An 18,001-nucleotide genomic window follows, 5' to 3' on the forward strand; every position below is an offset into this window, starting at 1 on the left:
TGTGGTCTCCGTGGGACGCGAGTTGTGAGACGGCCCAAGGGGCCGCAGGGTATGCTGGGACCGCTAGCCCTTCCGGCGCGCCTCAAGACTTCGGGTCCTGTCACCCCGGGCGGATGCCCAAAGACTCCGCCTTCCCAGGAGCCCCTGCGGCCGGGCGCGAAGATGGCGGCGGCGACGGCTGGGCGCTCCTGAAGCAGCAGTTATGGAGCTTCCCTCAGGGCCGGGGCCGGAGCGGCTCTTTGACTCGCACCGGTAAGAGACCCGGCGGGAAGAGACCTACCCCTGCGTCCTCTCGGCCTTCGGCGCCCGACCACTTCGCCTCTCGCCCCCAGGCTCCCGGGTGACTGCTTCCTGCTGCTCGCGCTGCTGCTCTACGCGCCGGTCGGGTTCTGCCTCCTCGTCCTGCGCCTCTTTCTCGGGATTCACGTCTTCCTGGTCAGCTGCGCGCTGCCAGACAGCGTCCTTCGCAGGTTCTGACGCGGGCGTTTGGGGAGTGTCAAAGCTGGGCCTGGCCCGAGGCCACACAGTCACCACCGCCTGTGTCCCCAGGTTCGTAGTGCGGACCATGTGTGCGGTGCTGGGGCTCGTGGCCCGGCAGGAGGACTCCGGACTCCGGGATCACAGTGTCAGGGTCCTCATTTCCAACCACGTGACACCTTTCGACCACAACATAGTCAATTTGCTCACCACCTGTAGCACCGTGAGTGAGAGCGAGGCCGAGAGCGCCACGGGGCGGTTCCCTGGGGCCCAGCTGAAGGCCCCCCTGTCCCACTCGCGTTCCCCATGGAGGATACTGAGCCTTACCCCTAACCCCGATCCTCTACCCCACATGTCATTTTTTTTCATTTTCCTCAATTTTTTTCTTCTTGCTTTCTCTTCTCCTGGTTCCCAGCCTCTACTTAATAGTCCCCCCAGCTTTGTGTGCTGGTCTCGGGGCTTCATGGAGATGGATGGGCGGGGGGAGTTGGTGGAGTCACTCAAGAGATTCTGTGCTTCCACGAGGCTTCCCCCCACTCCTCTGCTGCTATTCCCTGAGGAAGAGGCCACCAATGGCCGGGAGGGGCTCCTGCGCTTCAGGTGGGTTTAGCACAGGTATCGGGTGCCAACTGGGTAGGTGGTCAAGCTTGTGGGCCCTTGAGTTTTTACAACCTTCTTCGGCCCTTAGCCCCCAACATCTCTAGTTCATTTCCTTTCTGTCCACTTTTAGTTCTTTCTCCTGAATGCCTTCTTTCTTCAATTGTGTGCTTGTAGAGTTTGACAGTTGCCTGTTTTAAGGCACCTATGATCTGTTGACTAGCCTGGCTGGATTCCCATCCTACTTTCTCCTTCCTCTTCTAGTTCCTGGCCATTTTCTATCCAAGATGTGGTACAGCCTCTTACCCTGCAAGTTCAGAGACCCCTGGTCTCTGTGGTGAGTGTGTGTTGAACAAGGAATCTCTGGGGCTTGGAGGGGAAGTTTCCCATCCCTGGCCCTGGCTTAGGCCTCACTTCATGCCCTCCCCTCAGACGGTGTCAGACGCCTCCTGGGTCTCAGAACTGCTGTGGTCACTTTTCGTCCCTTTCACGGTGTATCAAGTAAGGTATTATTAACTGCCCTCACATTTTGGTCGCTGGGGAGAGGCTCACCTCAAGGTCAAGGAATTAGTGGCCTCTGCCCTGTCCATTTGTAGATCTTTATATCAGAGTTCTACCACAGAAGCAACACAAAGTATTTACAGTATTTACTATTTTCCCACCCTCACCATGCAAAGAGTTACCAAAGCGGGGAATGGTGACAGCCTCTACCCTGGGTGCCCACAACATAGCCCTGGATTGTTTTTTTTGCAGGTGGCTTCGTCCTGTTCATCGCCAACTAGGGGAAGCGAATGAGGAGTTTGCGCTCCGTGTACAACAGGTGGTCGGGTGCACAGGCAGGGTGGAGGTGGGGTCCCTACTTAGGAGGAGAGGGAGGAAAGCTTGAGATCTTGACACTTCCAGTCTTCCAATTCTCCCTAGCTGGTGGCCAAGGAATTGGGCCAGACAGGGACACGGCTCACTCCAGCTGACAAAGCAGAACACATGAAGCGACAAAGACACCCCAGATTGCGCCCCCAGTCAGGTATGTGGTCTCTATACATTACAGCTTTGGAGTTTTTTGTTTTTCACCCTACTGTGATTCCTCCCCTTTTCCTGTGCTAGTTAGCCTCTCCTAGTTCTCTACTTACCAGAATTTCTTTTTTTTTCTTTTTCCACAGCCCAGTCTTCTTTCCCTCCCTCCCCTGGTACTTCTCCTGATGTGCAACTGGCAACTCTGGCTCAGAGAGTTAAGGAAGTTTTGCCCCATGTGCCATTGGGTGTCATCCAGAGAGACCTGGGTATGGGAAAGGGTGGCCCCACACCGGGAGATTGGGCACAGGGAGGAAAAGTGGGTTGTGAAGGAAGAAAGTGAGCAAGGAGTGGACTCCCTTCTCTTTTCTCCTCAGCCAAGACTGGCTGTGTAGACTTGACTATCACTAATCTGCTTGAGGGAGCCGTAGCTTTCATGCCTGAAGACATCACCAAGGGAACTCAGTCCCTACCCACAGCCTCTGCCCCCAAGGTGAGACCCAGGAAATGGTCAGATCCAAGTCTTGCGGTGAGTTGGGGGCAGGCTACATACTCCCTTATCCCTGACCTTTCTTTTTTGATCCTGAGACCCTAGCATAGTGCCTCTCTTGCAAAGTAGGCATTCGATGCGTGTTTAATGATGATGACTCCGCAAGCCCTCTGACATTGTGATCACCTCAGTTCCCCAGCTCTGGCCCGGTGACCCCTCAGCCAACAGCCCTAACATTTGCCAAGTCTTCCTGGGCCCGGCAGGAGAGCCTGCAGGAGCGCAAGCAAGCACTATATGAATACGCAAGAAGGTGAGGGGGTTAGAGGGCAATGAATAAGTTGGGGCAAATTGGAGAATGGAATTATGGAGCTACTATGGCAAAGCCTGAATAATGTCTCTCCCTATGTCCCACAGGAGATTCACAGAGAGACGAGCCCAGGAGGCTGACTGAGCTCAAAGGAACAGGATGGCACCCAGAGCCGCAGGACGGAGACTGGGGGCAGCCCTCACCCAACTCACAACAGGCTGGATGGGTGGGTGGTAAAAGGGAAGGATGAGGCTCCCCCAATATCACATTAAATTCATGGTTTTCATTCAAGGTGTATGTTGTCTCTCTGGGTCTCAAAAGCCCTGTGAGTGGGTTCCTTATTCCTTGGCTTGGGGGGATGGGGGTGAGAGTCTTCTTGTACATTTGAAGGGGGTAGTCGGACTGCAACTGTCTAAAATCAACTCCTCATGCCAAGCGATGAGTGATAAATTAAGGAAGTGTAACTGAACTGAAGACCCAGCTTGGGTGATCAGCCCAGGTTTTGGACGAAGCTGCTGCAAAACTACAAGTCCCAGCATGCCTTTCACAAGCACACTACACATCATCTGTAGCATTCACACATGCTCAGTGTGGTGGCTGGAGCCTGTTTTCCATAGGTTCCTGACTAGGTTAAATAAGGTGGAGCAAATAGCCCCACCCCAAAAGCAGGCTTCAGGATTTGAAGTTTGAGCCTAGCCCTGAGGTAGAGCCGGAATTTACCTTTGTACTTACACGGTCAGGGTTGGTGGTGACTACATGGGTCTGGAGCTGGCTGCCGTCCTGACGCGTCCTAGAGCTGCAAGCAGGTTTGAATCCAGGATCACTTGGACTGCTGTTCCTTTCCCCACCCCCTATATTCTTTATCCTTTTCCCTTCAGGACTTTCCCACAGGTTACTAGGTCTCACATAATTTCTACTGCCCTTGAGGACCCCTGCCTAAGTAAGATTTCTACTACCTGCCGACAGTACTAGTATCAGGCAGGTTTCTACTACCTGACTATAGGGACTGTCGACTAACTCTCAGTAGCCCCTTATGAAAATACCTAGCACTGTTTCCTGGCAGGAAATGCTGGGAAGGGTGGGCCCCAGAGCATGATCAACTAAAGGTAGAGGTTAAGGATCAGGGCTGAGGTGGGAAGATGGTGTCAGTCACCAAATATGACCTTACTGACTGCTCTGCCTTCTGCAGGTCCTGCCAGAGAGCCACCATGGCCTCTCAGCCTCTCAGGCTGGCAGAAGAGTATGGCCCAAGTCCTGGGGAATCTGAACTGGCTGTGAACCCCTTTGATGGGCTTCCCTACTCTTCCCGCTACTATGAGCTGCTGGAGCAGCGCCACACCTTGCCCATCTGGGCTGCTCGCTTTACCTTCTTGGAGCAGTTGGAGAGTAACCCCACTGGAGTGGTGCTGGTGTCTGGGGAGCCTGGTTCTGGCAAGAGCACCCAGGTGTGGTGGGGGTTGTAGGGGCAGGCTGATTCTGGGAGTGGACAAAGGGAGGAGCTAGGGAATTGGCCTTTCCCTGGGCACGGGGGATACTGGACTTCGTGGGGTCATGAGGAAGGTGAACAAAGAGAGATGGGATGGGTTAGGCTGGCCCAGGAGGCTGGTGAAAGACCAGGGGACTCCCCAAATATAGAAAGATTAAAGTGGCCATAGTTCCCTGAGCACTTCTGACTGAAGTCCTACAACTTCCTCACTGGTTGTCCTTCCCTACTTCTATCCCAGATCCCTCAGTGGTGTGCAGAGTTTGTGCTGGCCAGAGGGTTCCAGAAAGGACAGGTTACTGTCACGCAGCCCTACCCTCTTGCAGCCCGGAGCCTGGCTCTGCGGGTTGCTGATGAGATGGACCTGACCCTGGGTCATGAAGTTGGATACAGCATCCCCCAGGAGGACTGCACAGGGCCCAACACCCTGCTCAGGTGGGGGCCTCTGCAGGCCTTACCCAAATCTAATTCCCCTCACTCCGTAGAAACAAACCCATTCCTCTGGCATCTCACCATACCCTCCCTCAGCCCAACTCACTCTTTTTTATTTTATTTATTTTGGAGACAGGGTCTCACTCTGTCACCCAGGCTGGAGTGCAGTGGTGCAATCACAACTCACTGCAGCCTCAACCTCCCGGGCTCAAGTGATCCTCCCACCTCAGCCTCCCAAGTAACTGGGATGACAGGCGCATACCACCATGCCTGGCTAATTTTTGTATTTTTTGCCATGTTGCCCAGGCTGGTCTCAAACTCCTGGGCTCAAGTGATCCGCCCACCTCGGTCTCCCAAAGTATAAAGCATGAGCCACCGTGCCTGACTCCCACTCACTCTAAATTGTGTATGGTACAATGGCTAAATTAAGCCCTTGAATCCCAGCCAGGGCCTCAGACATTCAGCCTAACTCTCATCAGAAAAATGTCACTTCCCAGTTGGAGTATACCTTGTGAACAAAGTGTTCTCAGTGGGGTTATGGGGTCACAGTTATGGGTCCACAGGCTCAGGAAGTCACAGCATATTTTTCTGACCTTCAATATCAAAATCTAGGTCCCTTGGGGAGAAGTTCCCCTGAGCTTGTGTGGCTGGTCAGTGTCCACACTGATTCCTCTGCCCATTACCAATGTCAACAGGTTCTGCTGGGACAGGCTGCTTCTGCAGGAGGTGGCCTCGACCCGGGGCACTGGAGTCTGGGGCGTGCTGATACTAGATGAGGCTCAGGAGCGGTCGGTGGCATCAGATTCACTCCAGGGGCTACTGCAAGATGCCAGACTGGAAAACCTTCCGGGGGACCTCAGAGTGGTTGTGGTTACTGACCCAGCCCTTGAACCTAAGCTCCGAGCTTTCTGGGGCAATCCTCCTATTGTGCATATACCCAGAGAGGCTGGTGAGAGACCTTCCCCCATCTACCGGGACACCATCCCCCCTGATCGAGTGGAAGCTGCCTGCCAAGCAGTGCTTGAGTTGTGTCGGAAGGAGGCTCCAGGAGATGTGCTAGTGTACCTGCCCAGTGAGGAGGTAAAAAAAAAAAAAAAAAAAAGCCTGCAAAAGGAGGTACTCATCATCTTCTAGTCCTAGGGAATGGGAATGGGAGCAATGCCTGTTAGGAACAGTAGAGTTGCAGTATTTACTCTCCCCTGGGGTCCCAGAGAAAAACTTGAGGATTTCAGAGTAAAGAGGTTTACCACTCACTTTTTTATTCCCTTTAATGCAGAGATTTGTGATTCAGTGAACCTCTGAAATTATAAAATCTTCAACTTTATGAGTATTTGCATTTTCTCAGAGTGAAGGGCCGTAACTTTCAACAGTCTTTCAAAGGGATCTGTGACCCCAAAAAGGTGAGAACTGCCCTAATGTCCCACCCTTCTCCTCAGGAAATTTCCCTCTGCTGTGAATCCTTGTCCAGGGAGGTAGAGTCCCTGCCTCTCCAAAGGCTTCCACCACGAGTACTGCCCCTTCACCCAGACTGTGGACAAGCCGTTCAGGCTGTATATGAGGACATGGATGCCCGAAAGGTTGTGGTCACTCACTGGCTGGCTGACTTCTCCTTCTCCCTCCCTTCCATCCAACATGTCATCGACTCAGGACTGGAGCTCCGAAGTGTGAGTGAGAGAGAGATGGCGGTGGGGTAGTAAAGACAGAAATGGCCCACTCTGATCTGTCTTGGCCTTGGTTGGGGCACGGGCAACAGGTTTACAATCCTAGGATCCGAGCAGAATTCCAAGTGTTGAGGCCAATCAGCAAGTGTCAGGCAGAGGCAAGACGACTGCGAGCAAGAGGGTTCCCACCAGGTAAGAGCCTTTGCCCTCACTGAAATAAAAAACCCAAGAGTCACCAACATGCAAGCCCTGAGAAATCTACAGTGGTCTTTCCCAGGTCTTTTTCCCCTCAGGATCCTGCCTCTGCCTGTATCCTAAGTCCTTCTTAGAACTAGAAGCTCCACCATTGCCCCAACCCAGGGTGTGTGAGGAGAATCTGAGCTCCCTGGTGTTACTACTAAAAAGGAGACAGATTGCAGAGCCAGGGGAGTGTCACTTCCTGGACCAGCCTGGTGAGTACCTCTCCTGCCCAAGTATTGCCATCTGATCACCCAGTTCTGAAATTTCACATCCTGTAAGCCCTGTTTCCTCACCAGCTCCAGAAGCATTGATGCAAGCCCTGGAAGATTTAGACTATCTGGCAGCCCTGGATGATGATGGGGACCTGTCAGATCTGGGCGTCATACTATCAGAATTCCCTCTGGCCCCTGAGCTGGCCAAAGCCCTGCTGGCCTCATGCGAGTTTGACTGTGTGGACGAGATGCTCACCCTGGCTGCCATGCTCACAGGTATAAATCCCTGCTGTAAATCTGTAGCTCTTGCAGCCACTTCAGCCCTTCCCCTTGGGTTTTGGTGCTCCTGAGGCTAGCCCTTTCCTCTCTGCTCCAGTTGCCACCCCTCACAATGCCTAAAGAACCAGGCTTAGTCACCTATCTCCCTCTTGTCTCTTTAGCCTTTTTTCTCTGCTGGTTCTTGCCCCCAGCATGCTTAAATCTCTCCTAATCTGTTATTGCTAAAACTCACACACTCCTCTTCCTCAACCCTATCCTCCCCTTCAGCTGTGCAGCATGATTTCTATCCTATTCTAACTGGTGTATTGCTCACCTACTGCACTCCAGCTTCAGGTCTACCATGCCAGTGAAACAGCTTTCAACTCACCAGTGACCTCCCAGGTACCTAATCCAGTGGATACTTTTGAGCCCTTATTCATGACCTTCTTTTATACTTGAAATTGCTGACCGCTTCACCTCGAAACTGCCTCCTCCCTAGGCCTCTGTAATGCTGCTCCTCATGGTTTTCATCCTACATCTCTGGCCATCCCCTTTATCTTTTCCTCGAGCTCTTTGTCCTCTTGTTATCCATTGTAAATTGGTCCTCAGGGTTCTATTCTTGCCTCTTTTGTCTTCTATTCCCTGAACTCTCTGAGCAAGTTTATCCACAACCATGGTTTGAAGTTCTACCTTTAGCCTTAACATTTCCAAACCTTGTGCCTTGTATCTCTCACCCAATACCATTCTTCTGAATCTGAGAGACAGAGAGAAAGAGAGAGATGGAGAGAGGGATGGGGAGAGGGGGAGAGAGGGAGAGACAGAGAGAGCATACCCCAACTCCTGATGGACGTTTCTTTTTTTCCTTTTCTTTTTTTTTTTTTTTTTTTGAGACAAAATCTCACTCTGTCACCCAGGCTGGAGTGCAATGGCATGATCTCGGCTCACTGCAACCTTTGTCTGCCAGGTTCAAGCAATTCTCGTGCCTCAGCCTCCCAAGTAGCTGGGACTACAGGCATGCACCACCACACCCAGCTGATTCTTGTATTTTTAGTAGAGTCGGGATTTCACCATGTTGGCCAGGCTGGTCTCAAAGTCCTGACCTCAGGTGATCCACCCACCTCAGCCTCCCAAACTGCTGGGATTACAGCCCTGAGCCTCGGCGCCCAGCCCCGATGGACATTTCTACCAGAATAGTTAACAGTACCTCAGCTCAGAACTGAACTCGAATGTTCTATTAAACCACTCCCTCGCCACTATCACCACAAAATCTTTTCCTCTCTCTAGAGTCTCAGATTCAGATAATACTATTATCCTGCTGCTCTGCTACCATCACTCTAGACCAGTCTTTCTCCAGGTTATTTCACTTTTATCTTGTAAAAGTAAATATATATTCATCTGCCCTTCTCCATATTCACTTCCAGTGAATATGGTAGGCAGGATCTGCCAATGGTAGGTCCTCCTCATTGCTCAGCTGGATTTCCTCAGTAACCTCCTAACTACTAATGTGAACTTTTTCAGACATATGGACTCTCTTACTTAAAAACTCTTCTTCAGCCCGGCATGGTGGCTTGTGCCTGTAATCTCAGCACTTTGGGAGGCTGAGATGGGAGGATCACATGAGGTCAGGAGTTTGAGACCAACCTGGGCAACATAGTGAGACCCTGTCTCTATAAAAACAAAAAATTAGTCGGGTGTGGTGGCATGTACCTATAGTCTCAGCTACTGAAGAGACTGAGGTAGGAGGATCATTTAAGCCTGGGAGGTTGAGGCTGCAGTGGGCCATAATCACGCCATTTCACTCTAGCCTGGGCAAGATAGTGAGACCCTGTCTCAAACAAACAACAACAACAAAAAAACACAACTCTTCCTCTACAGCTACTCTTTACCTTGAAGATAGTTCCTTTCCTCAGTACTCCAGGGTCTCATGACCTTACCTATACCTACCTCTTCAGCTTTATCTCCTGCCATTCTGCAACATGTCATTTCATTCCCTCCACCCATCCCAGATGGCTTGCAGTTCCCCAAATATGCTATGTTATTAACTTAGGTGCTATGCTGTTGCCACAGTCTAAAACATACTCCCTGCCCCTTCTCCACTCTGCTAATTCCTACTCAAATTTCAAATACTAACCCAAGGGTCCTCATCCTTTTCTGTTACATCACTCACATCCTCACCACCTAAAGCCTTGATTAGTTATCCTCCTCTTTGTTTCCACAGTACCATATACAAACACCTATCATGCTTATCAAGTCTGCTTACCTGTTGGTCTCTCCCACCAGACTTGAAGCTCCTTGATGGCAGATTGTATTTCATTTGTTTATCCTCAACGTTTAATAAAGTGCATAACACCTAGAAGTTATCTGTCTTTTGAATAAAGTTCCCAAAGGGACACTTCGGCCTTTTCAGCATTCCACCTTTACTACTATCCCTTCCCATTTCCCAAATGGCAGATTCTACCTTCCGCTCTTCTGCCTCCAGCTGCCCCTGGGTTTACCCGTCCTCCACTCAGTGCAGAAGAAGCTGCCCTGCGTCGGGCCCTGGAACACACAGATGGTGACCACAGTTCTCTGATCCAGGTGTATGAAGCCTTTATACAAAGTGAGCTCTGCATCCTCTTATAGAATCCCAGATTGTCCAAAGAGGGGAAATGTTATGCAGCCAGCTGACAGATCTCTATGTTCAGAAAGAGGAGGACCTTTGGCTAAGGGTTGGGTTATTTCAGGGGTCTCAAGGACTTTAGTTTAGCTGGTCCCTTTCTTCTCCTAGGTGGAGCAGATGAGGCTTGGTGCCAGGCTCGAGGTCTGAATTGGGCAGCATTGTGCCAAGCCCATAAACTTCGGAGAGAGCTCCTAGAACTCATGCAACGAATTGAACTTCCCTTGTCCCTACCAGCCTTTGGCTCTGAGCAGAATCGCAGAGACCTTCAGAAAGCACTGGTGTCAGGATACTTTCTCAAGGTTAGAGGAAAGGGTGGGGGTGAGGATGATCAAAGGAGCAAAAGGCAAAGAGAACAAATATTGGTAAGCCACTTTGAAATCAGGGTCCAGGTGGCCATTCAAAAGATTCTTTAGATCCAGAAAGGACTTTTCCCTTGAGGATTTGGGGCACAAGGGGCTATGGAAAATGCCATGAGGTATAGTAGAGACCAGACAACACCTAGAGGTAATGCTTTACTTTTAATACTCTCACCACCCTTACTCTTTCTCAGTCCCCTTTTCTTTTCTTCTACTGTCTGCCTCTTCCCTTTTATTTATTCCATCAATATTTTTGCCTTTCAATAAGGTGGCCAGAGACACAGACGGGACTGGAAATTACCTACTCCTAACCCATAAGCATGTGGCCCAGCTCTCCTCATACTGCTGCTACCGAAGTCGTAGAGCTCCTGCCAGACCCCCACCGTGGGTGCTCTACCACAATTTCACCATATCCAAAGACAACTGCCTTTCCATTGTTTCTGAGATTGAACCACAGATGTGAGTTCCCTGACATCCTCCTACACTGCCTATTCCTCTCCCTGGGGCCAAAATTATGGCTGGGGAGTTAGAGAGACAGAAGAAGGGATCTTAGTGGTTAGTAAAAACATGATCTGAAGAGAAAGGAATTGTGGAAGGGCTGGTGAGAAGTTTAAAAGTCTGCATCATAAGAGAAGATGCACTTTTGGAGACCTAGGCAGGAGGAGTGCTTGAGGCTAAGAGTTTGAAACCACCCTGTGCAACATACTGAGACCCTGTCTCTACAAAAATTATTTTAAAAAGATTAGCTGGGTGTGGTGGTGTGCACCTGTAGTCCCAGCTATTTCAGAGATTGAGGTGGGAGGATTACTTGAGCTCAGGAGTCTAAGGCTACAGTGAGTTATGATGATGCCACTGAACTCCAGCCCAGGCAACAGAGCAAGACCCTGTCTCTAAAAAGAGACAGAGAAAGAGAAGATGCAGATCATCTAATTATGACTCTCTCTATTAGGCTGGTGGAATTGGCCCCTCCATACTTCCTGAGTAACTTGCCTCCCAGTGAGAGCAGAGACCTCCTGAACCAGCTAAGGGAAGGAATGGCAGATTCTTCAGCAGGGAGCGAATCATCCTCAGTCCAGGAGTTCAGAGATCCCTGTGTCCTGCAGTGACCTGCCTGCCTATGGAATGGAGCTGGGTTCATCTCATCACATTAGATTCTCCCTCAGGGTGGCACCAAAGCACCCAGACAGATTTAGAAGCCCAAAGTTTAGGGTTAAATATAAACCCTGGAAAGTGAGTCCCAAGAAATGGTAGGCTGGGAATGGAGAGAATGGGGTAAACCACAGTCTACATAGGGAAGGACTCTTTCCTTAGCCTTCTCTTATTGATTGGAGAGGGACTGACATGCTCCCCATTCTCTCAACTTTGCCAAACCCATTCTTGTACTCCCTTGTGGTCTATAAAAGATTTTTCTGTGGTGCCAGTTTTTAGTTTGGTCCTGCAGTGCCATATACAACATCCATAAATCAGCGATGATACTACAGTAAAGAACCAGGGCCAGCTCCTCCAACTATAGTTTGCAGCCTCTTCCCATCTCCAGTCAGGCCTTCATTCTATGATCAACATAGTTGTCACTAGCACAGGCATGAGTTGTCTGACTACGGTTGGTCTCTAGCCTGGCCTCTCTTCCCTCTGTCACAGTGCACCAGTCTCCAGGGGACAAAGGATGGGGGTGCTAGAGGAATCAGATAAATTCTTCCCTTCCTCATACAACTTAAATCCAATTCCTTTTTAACCCTTAAGGCTAATGCAACCATCCCCTAACTAGACTTTCTATTAACAAGCTTCCCAGCAGCCCAGACACACCGACAAGCTGAAGTCTTTCGAACAACTTCAGAGACATCATGCTTTCCTTTCTTTCTTCCTAGGTTCTCCTCCTTCCCTTCCCCTTTTCTGCCCTCGAATTTTTTTTTTTTTTTTTTTTTTTTAGATGAAGTCTCGCTTTGTCACCCAGGCTGGAGTGCAGTGGTGTGATCTCGGCTTACTGCAACCTCCACCTCCCAGGTTCAAGCGATTCTCCTGCCTCAGCTGCCCGAGTAGCTGGGACTACAGGCACATGCCACCATGCCCGGCTAATTTTTGTATTTTTAGTAGAGAGGGGATTTCACCATGTTGGCCAGGATGGTCTTGATCTCCTGACCTCGTGATCCTCCCACGTCAGCCCAAAGTGCTGGAATTATAGGCGTGAGCCACCGTGCCCGGCCTGCCTTGGACTATTGACTTAGGTATTCTCCATCATCTTGCACATTGCAAACGTGGTTGTCGAATTTGGTGGAAAGGTTTAGTCCTTAGAACTCGGCTTTTCTCCTCAGAGTGCCCTCCCTCAGAGATTCTATCTGTTCTCATTCATTCTATCTAGGTCCACCTCTATGTGGATGTCAGTTGATCTCCCTCAAAGGCACTTCTCCAGGATTTATTTTCTCTAGGTATAACATTTAGTTTTGCCTGTATAGTTAATCTTGCTCCAATCTTCCCAATTTCCCTTTCATCATCCACAGCACCACTGATTTCCTGATGCTGCACATTTCCAGTCGTGGAATTACCTTTGATTCTTCTTAAGCTTGTCACTTCCAAATTATTTTCAAAATTCTCTTCACCCTAACTCCACTGGGCCCATTAACTTTGTCCACTGTTTCCTCCTCTCCCTTCTCTGTCCCTATGTGACACCAGAGCCAGATTTTCTTTCTAGATTTTCTCTTTCGTTGGGTGTGTAAGTATCCTACTCGCCTCCTGCCCAGGCGTGTTGCCGGAGGATGTTGCCAGCAGGCTGAACACACATGACAACGTGAGGCTCAAAGTCAGGAAGGAATCCTTAGCGATTATTTTACAGTTGAGGGATGATGCCCGGGGTGGACAACCCTCTGGTTCCGGTCACAATCAGCCAGCCTCTCGCTCTCCGGCACCCCCTCCATGACTTCGCAGTGGTAGATGTCTTCCTTCCTTCACACCTTTGGTACGGACCCAGCGTGCACCGCGCGCAATGCCGCTAGCGCCCCGCAGAGCCCCAGCTCCCGACCACCCGCCGGAGAATTCCGAGTCCCTCAGGAAAGCAGCTCCCATTGGCCAGCCCGGCCCCCTCCCCGCACCTCATTGGCTACTGTCCTGCAGGTCCCGCCCTCTCGGCGCCTCAGGTTCCAGCGGCGGCTTAACTGCAGTGAAGTGAAAAATGGCGGGAAGGGCCGCCTCTGAGCGGACCGTGCATCTGCGCAACGCTGGCTTGGGAGTCAGCCGGTGGTGGGGGAGCCCTCGACGACAGCCTCAAGGCCTGCCGCTCCTCACGCGCCCGGCTGCCACCAGACCATGTGCTCAGGCAGCCGCGCGCTCCACCGCTCCGGGCCCGGCGTTCCACGCCGATCGGACGGGCGTCGCTCACACCACCGAGGCGAGCCCGGACACGGAAGCCACTTTGTTGTCCTCGGCCCAGGGCTGCAGGTTCTGCAGCGCGAAGAGCGACGAGTTGTGCAGGCAGAGAGGGTCCGGGGGCAGCGGCGGCCGCAGCGGCCGTGGCAACGCGTCCTGCTGCAGGTGCAGGAGCAGCCGGCCCGCGCGGTGCCGCTCGGCCTCGCGCTCCTCCGCCGTCTGGCGCCTGGGGAAGGGAGACGCGGGGTCAGCGGGGTTGCCCGCCGCCTCGCTTCTCACCAGGCCCGGCCCGGGGACGCCGTCCGCCCTCGCCCGCGCCGCGCCTCACCGCCACTTGGTGCGTCGGTTCTGGAACCACGTTTTGACCTGTGCGTCGGTCATGCGCAAGGCCTTGGCCAATGCCGCCCTCTCCGCAGAGGCCAGGTACTTCTGGCGCAGGAAGCGCCGCTCCAGCTCCAGCACCTGTGAGCGGGAGAAGGACGTGCGCGGCTTCTTCCTTTTCGGAGGGGTCCGGTTTTGGTAGGGGTGGCCTATGCGGCGCGTCCCAGAGAAGGGCGAGAGCGCAGCTACCGGGAGGAAGAAAGAGCAGGGCAGGGTTTGCAGGGTAGCCCTAGGTGCCACTAAGAAGGCCGCGCCGCTGTCCAGGCCTCAGAGCTCCCGCGCCCTGCCCTTACCCGGATCCTAAGCATCAGCCGAGCCCTATAGCCAAGAAAGGCCCTTCCCCTGAGATGCTAGGGAGGCGTCCCCTGTAACTTCACCCTACCCTCCCCGCGCCTGGACAGTGGGACTGCAAAGGAGGGCGCGGGCACCGACGGCAGCTCCCTCCCCATCGCCTCTCGGAGGCAGGACCCAGAGATTCGAGTTGGGGGAGGATCCCCTGGGAGGATCTAGTGGGAGGTGTGAAAGGGGTCCTTGAGTTGGAGCAGAAAGCTGAGAGATGAGGAGACGGGGTCAGAGTCGGGCGTGACACTGGAGGGGTCAGACAACCTCACCCGTGAGCCGGTCCTTGGCAAAGCGGCGGCCGCTGTCCATCCAGGGGAAGGTGAGTCCCGCTAGGCCTCCGGCGCCGCCCAAACCCGAGGGCCCAGGCACTGCAGGCGCCCCCGCCGCGGGCGGCGGCACAGGCAGCGGGCGGTGCGCAGGGACGCGGATCACGCCGCCCGGGCCCACTCCGGAGCTGCCGGGCAGCGGGGCCAGTGAGCCAGCGGGACCGTAGCCCGAGGCTCCGTGGTATCCACCCGAGAACGCCCCACTCTCCCCATGACCCTGGCCCCCGCGACCCGGACCTAGGCCGCCCCCAGGGGTTTCGGGGCCGCTCAGGATCTGATCGATGCCGAAGCTGATTGGCTCGTGGTGTGGGAGGTTGTGTGGACCCAGCATCCCCGGCTCCATCGGCCCGGGCCGAGAAGAACCGCCGGAGGTTCGGTGGTTGGGGAGGATGCCTCAGGCAGCTCCAGAAGCCCGGCGGCGGCGCGCTCCGGACAGTGACCTCAGGGGCCCGCGGGGCTGGCCAAGGCAGGGCGCCGGGGTCCCCAGAACAGCAGCATCCCTGTGCACCCGGAGCAGCCGCGCCCGTGCCAGCCGCTGCCGGGCGTCCGCGCAGGGACTTGCATCCCGGGGGAGCACGGCCGGCTGGGGCCCCTGGAGCTTTCTTGCTGGCTCTCAAGCGCAAATAGACGCTGGGCTGCCGGCGCCGCTGCCCAAGTCCCGGGTGGAGAGGGTTGGCCAGCTCCGGCTGGGGCAGTGACTGACGGATCGGCCCGGGTGGGTAGTGGGGGCTGGGGGTAGGGCAGGGGCGGGGCCCAGCAGTTAAAGGGGAAGGGACGCCTGTTTGCGCCAAGCGCAGGGGGAAGGCTGGCTGGTGGAGATGTGCGGGGCGGGGGACAGGGGGCCAGGGTGTTAGGAACCAGGCTCAGCGCGGGAGGGGCCCGAGCATGGGCCGCTGAGTCAGCGGAGATGCTCACCGCGCCTCCATCCTTGCTGGCCTCCGCCTTTGGGTTGCCTCCGCCTCACCGGCTTCCTGCGCAGGTGCCTCCTCCCCCAGCCCCCACTCTTCGCCTCTCGATGGATCCTGCTGGCCAACTCCTGGATTCGTTGTGGTCCCCGCCTAAGTGCCCTCGAAGACCAAATCTCGTTGTGGTTTCCCGGCTGCGTAAGAAGCGGCTGGGGAACGGCGCCCGGTGAGCTGCAGGCCCAGGAAGAGAACAGGTGTGGGAAGGGGACGGCAGGGGCTAAGGGCGGGGAACGGCCGCTTTGGGCCGGCGACCATGGTGCGCCTTCCGGCCTCTCCTGCAGGTCCCCCCCAGCCCTGTTCATGCGCACCGGTAATTGATGTCCCGTGTTTCTTAGAATTTCGATTTTCCGAAATCCGTGTAAACTGGACCATGGCTCAACCCCGGCCAAATCAGGCCGGTGGGTTCTTGGGGCTGGCGCTCTACCCCGGACCCCAAGTGCAGGGAGTCCCCAGTGCAGGACTCCGCCCTTCCATTCTGTGCCTAGGAAGTCTGTTCTCACACTCTTCCTCCTCAACGGCGGGAGGGCGAAATCTCGCCACAAGGGACACGTGGGACCTCACTGAGGCCTTGGTTGGATCCTGGCCGCCTTGTTTCCCATAAACATTTTACCCCACCCAAAATCAGAAAACGGCCTGGAGCTGTCAGAGAAGGGAGGTGGGGAAAGACCCAAGCCGCTTGGTGACCCTGTGACCTCTGGCCGTGGATCCAGGAGCTGGGAGTGTGTGAACTCTGCGTCCTTCCCGGGGATGGGACCCCCGCCGGACGGGCCCCTGAGCCTTAGACCCGCCCCCGCCGCCGCCCTGCCCGGTGCAGGCCGCCGTAATCGGGTTAGCTGGGCCGGAATTACATTACCTTCCCCGGCCCGCCCCGGCCCCCGGGGGGGCCCTGGCGCCTCTGAGCCGGTGAGACTGGGCTCAGAGAGGGGGGCGCTTCTACCATCCTGCGGTGGCGATGGCGGGTGGGCACCAATGAGCAGCTCAGCCTACCTCTGACACGTGGTAGCCAAAGGACCTTACTCTGCTGTGCCAGCCCTCTACCCTGGTCCCCAGCCCATCCCGCTGTTCAGCTCCATCCTGCTGGTTTCCCGTGTGAACCGAAATGCCTTGGAAGTCTAGTAGCTGGATCTCCCTGGGAGCACTGATCTTCAAACTGATTCTTCAGGATCCCCTGGGAAAGACTCTGCCCCCTCCTTTCTCCCCAGCAGATGGGCCGGCAGCCTGGTGCCTGGGGCAGGGTGAGGGGGTCTTTTCTCCCCTGGGAACCAGGAATGATATTTGGGCATCTGGGCAGGAAGATGAAGAGAAAGAAGAGTGAGCTCTGTCCACCAGCCCTACCAGCCCTCCAGTGTTCTCCGAAGCCTTATGTCTAGAGGAGGTGAACCATAAATGGGACAGAGGGCAGTAGGGGGAACAGTGTCAACCTGGCGGGCGCAGTGGCTCACGCCTGTAACCCCAGCACTTTGGGGGGCCGAGGCGGCGGGGGGGAGGGGATCATGAGGTCAGGAGATTGAGACCTTCCTGGTTAACACGGTGAAACCCCGTCTCTACTAAAAATACAAAAATTAGCCGGGCGAGGTGGTGGGTGCCTGTAGTCCCAGCTACTTGGGAGGCTGAGGCAGGAGAATGGCATGAACCCAGGAGATGGAGCTTGCAGTGAGGCGAGATCATGCCACTGCACTCCAGCTTGGGTGACAGAGCAAGACTCTGTCTCAAAAAAAAAGTGTCAACCTCCCCCATCTTGACCACCTCTACTATCCAATTTGTCCAGCCCCTCCTCAGCCCTGCTCACAGCCTGTTCTGAAAGAGGATGGGGGCTCCTACCAATTTACCAGATGTATTTTCATCTTGATGGAGAAGACAAACAACATTATCACCTCCCATCCCTTTACAGAAACCCATGCACTTTTCTCAGCAGTTGAGAGGGCTACAAGGAAGCATGAACCTGTTCAAATCTTCAAGCCGGGAGCAGTGACTCACACCTGTAATCCCAGCACTTTGGAAGGCCAAGAGGGGGCAGATCACCTGATGTCAGGAGTTCAAGACAGACCAGCCTGGCCAACATGGTGAAACCCTGTCTCTACTAAAAATACAAAAAAATTAGCTGGGCATGGTGGCAGGCACCTGTAATCCCAGCTACTGGGGAGGCTGAGAATCACTTGAATCCGGGAGGCAGAGGTTTCAGTGAGCTGAGATCACTACTGCATTCCAGTCTGGGGTGACAGAGCAAGACTCCATCTCAAAAAAAAAAAAAATCTTCCTTGATAGCAAGGGCTGGATTCCCCCAGATGGGAACAGGGAACCTAGGGAGACAGCAAAGAAATATAATCTCTGAATGGGGGGCTGGTGTGCAGGTTAGGAGTTTGCTAGTCCCTTTCTCTGCTCTGAAGGGTGAGTCTGGGGGCAGGCGGGCAGGGTAACCAGTGTGTCTCCAGCCAACCTAAATAAAT

General features: G+C 54.0%; 3 protein-coding genes across 31 annotated transcripts; 2 read left to right on the forward strand and 1 right to left on the reverse strand.

The window, feature by feature from the left end:
* Window positions 1-65: 65 nt before the first annotated feature.
* On the forward strand, window positions 66-3,173 carry AUP1 (AUP1 lipid droplet regulating VLDL assembly factor). 27 transcript variants are annotated; one of them, XR_012422149.1, is made up of 12 exons: window positions 147-252; window positions 333-470; window positions 550-700; window positions 893-1,077; window positions 1,339-1,411; window positions 1,507-1,580; window positions 1,828-1,894; window positions 1,996-2,098; window positions 2,235-2,354; window positions 2,463-2,614; window positions 2,705-2,885; window positions 2,990-3,173. XR_012422149.1 is itself a non-coding variant. In XM_045369021.2 (12 exons), exons 1-12 carry the CDS (start codon window positions 203-205, stop codon window positions 3,024-3,026), a joined length of 1,269 nt encoding a protein of 422 aa, XP_045224956.1. In that variant the 5' UTR covers window positions 147-202; the 3' UTR covers window positions 3,027-3,173. The 27 variants fall into 27 exon arrangements, 12 of the variants coding, with proteins under 12 accessions (XP_045224957.1, XP_045224956.1, XP_005575564.2 ...); XR_010580624.1 differs by having other exon boundaries at window positions 2,463-2,578; XR_012422157.1 differs by having other exon boundaries at window positions 1,507-1,575.
* A 433-nt stretch (window positions 3,174-3,606) lies between these two features.
* Window positions 3,607-11,598, forward strand: DQX1 (DEAQ-box RNA dependent ATPase 1). 3 transcript variants are annotated; one of them, XM_005575503.5, is made up of 12 exons: window positions 3,607-3,688; window positions 4,072-4,327; window positions 4,607-4,800; window positions 5,493-5,877; window positions 6,234-6,461; window positions 6,551-6,650; window positions 6,752-6,910; window positions 6,995-7,186; window positions 9,648-9,767; window positions 9,936-10,126; window positions 10,452-10,642; window positions 11,133-11,598. In XM_005575503.5, exons 1-12 carry the CDS (start codon window positions 3,639-3,641, stop codon window positions 11,287-11,289), a joined length of 2,223 nt encoding a protein of 740 aa, XP_005575560.3. In that variant the 5' UTR covers window positions 3,607-3,638; the 3' UTR covers window positions 11,290-11,598. The 3 variants fall into 3 exon arrangements, with proteins under 3 accessions (XP_005575560.3, XP_073867577.1, XP_073867578.1); XM_074011476.1 differs by lacking the exon at window positions 9,648-9,767; XM_074011477.1 differs by lacking the exons at window positions 9,648-9,767; window positions 9,936-10,126; window positions 10,452-10,642; window positions 11,133-11,598 and adding an exon at window positions 7,517-7,682.
* A 2,920-nt stretch (window positions 11,599-14,518) lies between these two features.
* On the reverse strand, window positions 14,519-16,054 carry TLX2 (T cell leukemia homeobox 2). The gene has a single exon (XM_005575502.5). The coding sequence runs from the start codon at window positions 14,930-14,932 to the stop codon at window positions 14,519-14,521; it is 414 nt and encodes a 137-aa protein (XP_005575559.4). The 5' UTR covers window positions 14,933-16,054.
* Between the last annotated feature and the right edge of the window lie 1,947 nt (window positions 16,055-18,001).

Source organism: Macaca fascicularis, chromosome 13 (genome assembly GCF_037993035.2).
Source record: "Macaca fascicularis isolate 582-1 chromosome 13, T2T-MFA8v1.1".
Classification (NCBI taxonomy): Eukaryota; Metazoa; Chordata; class Mammalia; order Primates; family Cercopithecidae; genus Macaca; species Macaca fascicularis.

What these genes read in the sequence shown, in the direction of transcription:
- AUP1 (XM_045369018.2), top strand. Translation starts at nt 203, where the DNA reads ATGGAGCTTCCCTCAGGGCCGGGGCCGGAGCGGCTCTTTGACTCGCAC. An exon ending in TTGCGCTCCGTGTACAACAG is followed by an intron (nt 1,895 to 1,995) that starts GTGGTCGGGTGC and finishes AATTCTCCCTAG; the next exon opens with CTGGTGGCCAAGGAATTGGG. An exon ending in TGTCATCCAGAGAGACCTGG is followed by an intron (nt 2,355 to 2,462) that starts GTATGGGAAAGG and finishes TTTTCTCCTCAG; the next exon opens with CCAAGACTGGCTGTGTAGAC.
- DQX1 (XM_005575503.5), top strand. Translation starts at nt 3,639, where the DNA reads ATGGGTCTGGAGCTGGCTGCCGTCCTGACGCGTCCTAGAGCTGCAAGC. An exon ending in AGCAAGAGGGTTCCCACCAG is followed by an intron (nt 6,651 to 6,751) that starts GTAAGAGCCTTT and finishes TTTTCCCCTCAG; the next exon opens with GATCCTGCCTCTGCCTGTAT. An exon ending in TCACTTCCTGGACCAGCCTG is followed by an intron (nt 6,911 to 6,994) that starts GTGAGTACCTCT and finishes TTTCCTCACCAG; the next exon opens with CTCCAGAAGCATTGATGCAA.
- TLX2 (XM_005575502.5), bottom strand. Translation starts at nt 14,932, where the DNA reads ATGGAGCCGGGGATGCTGGGTCCACACAACCTCCCACACCACGAGCCA.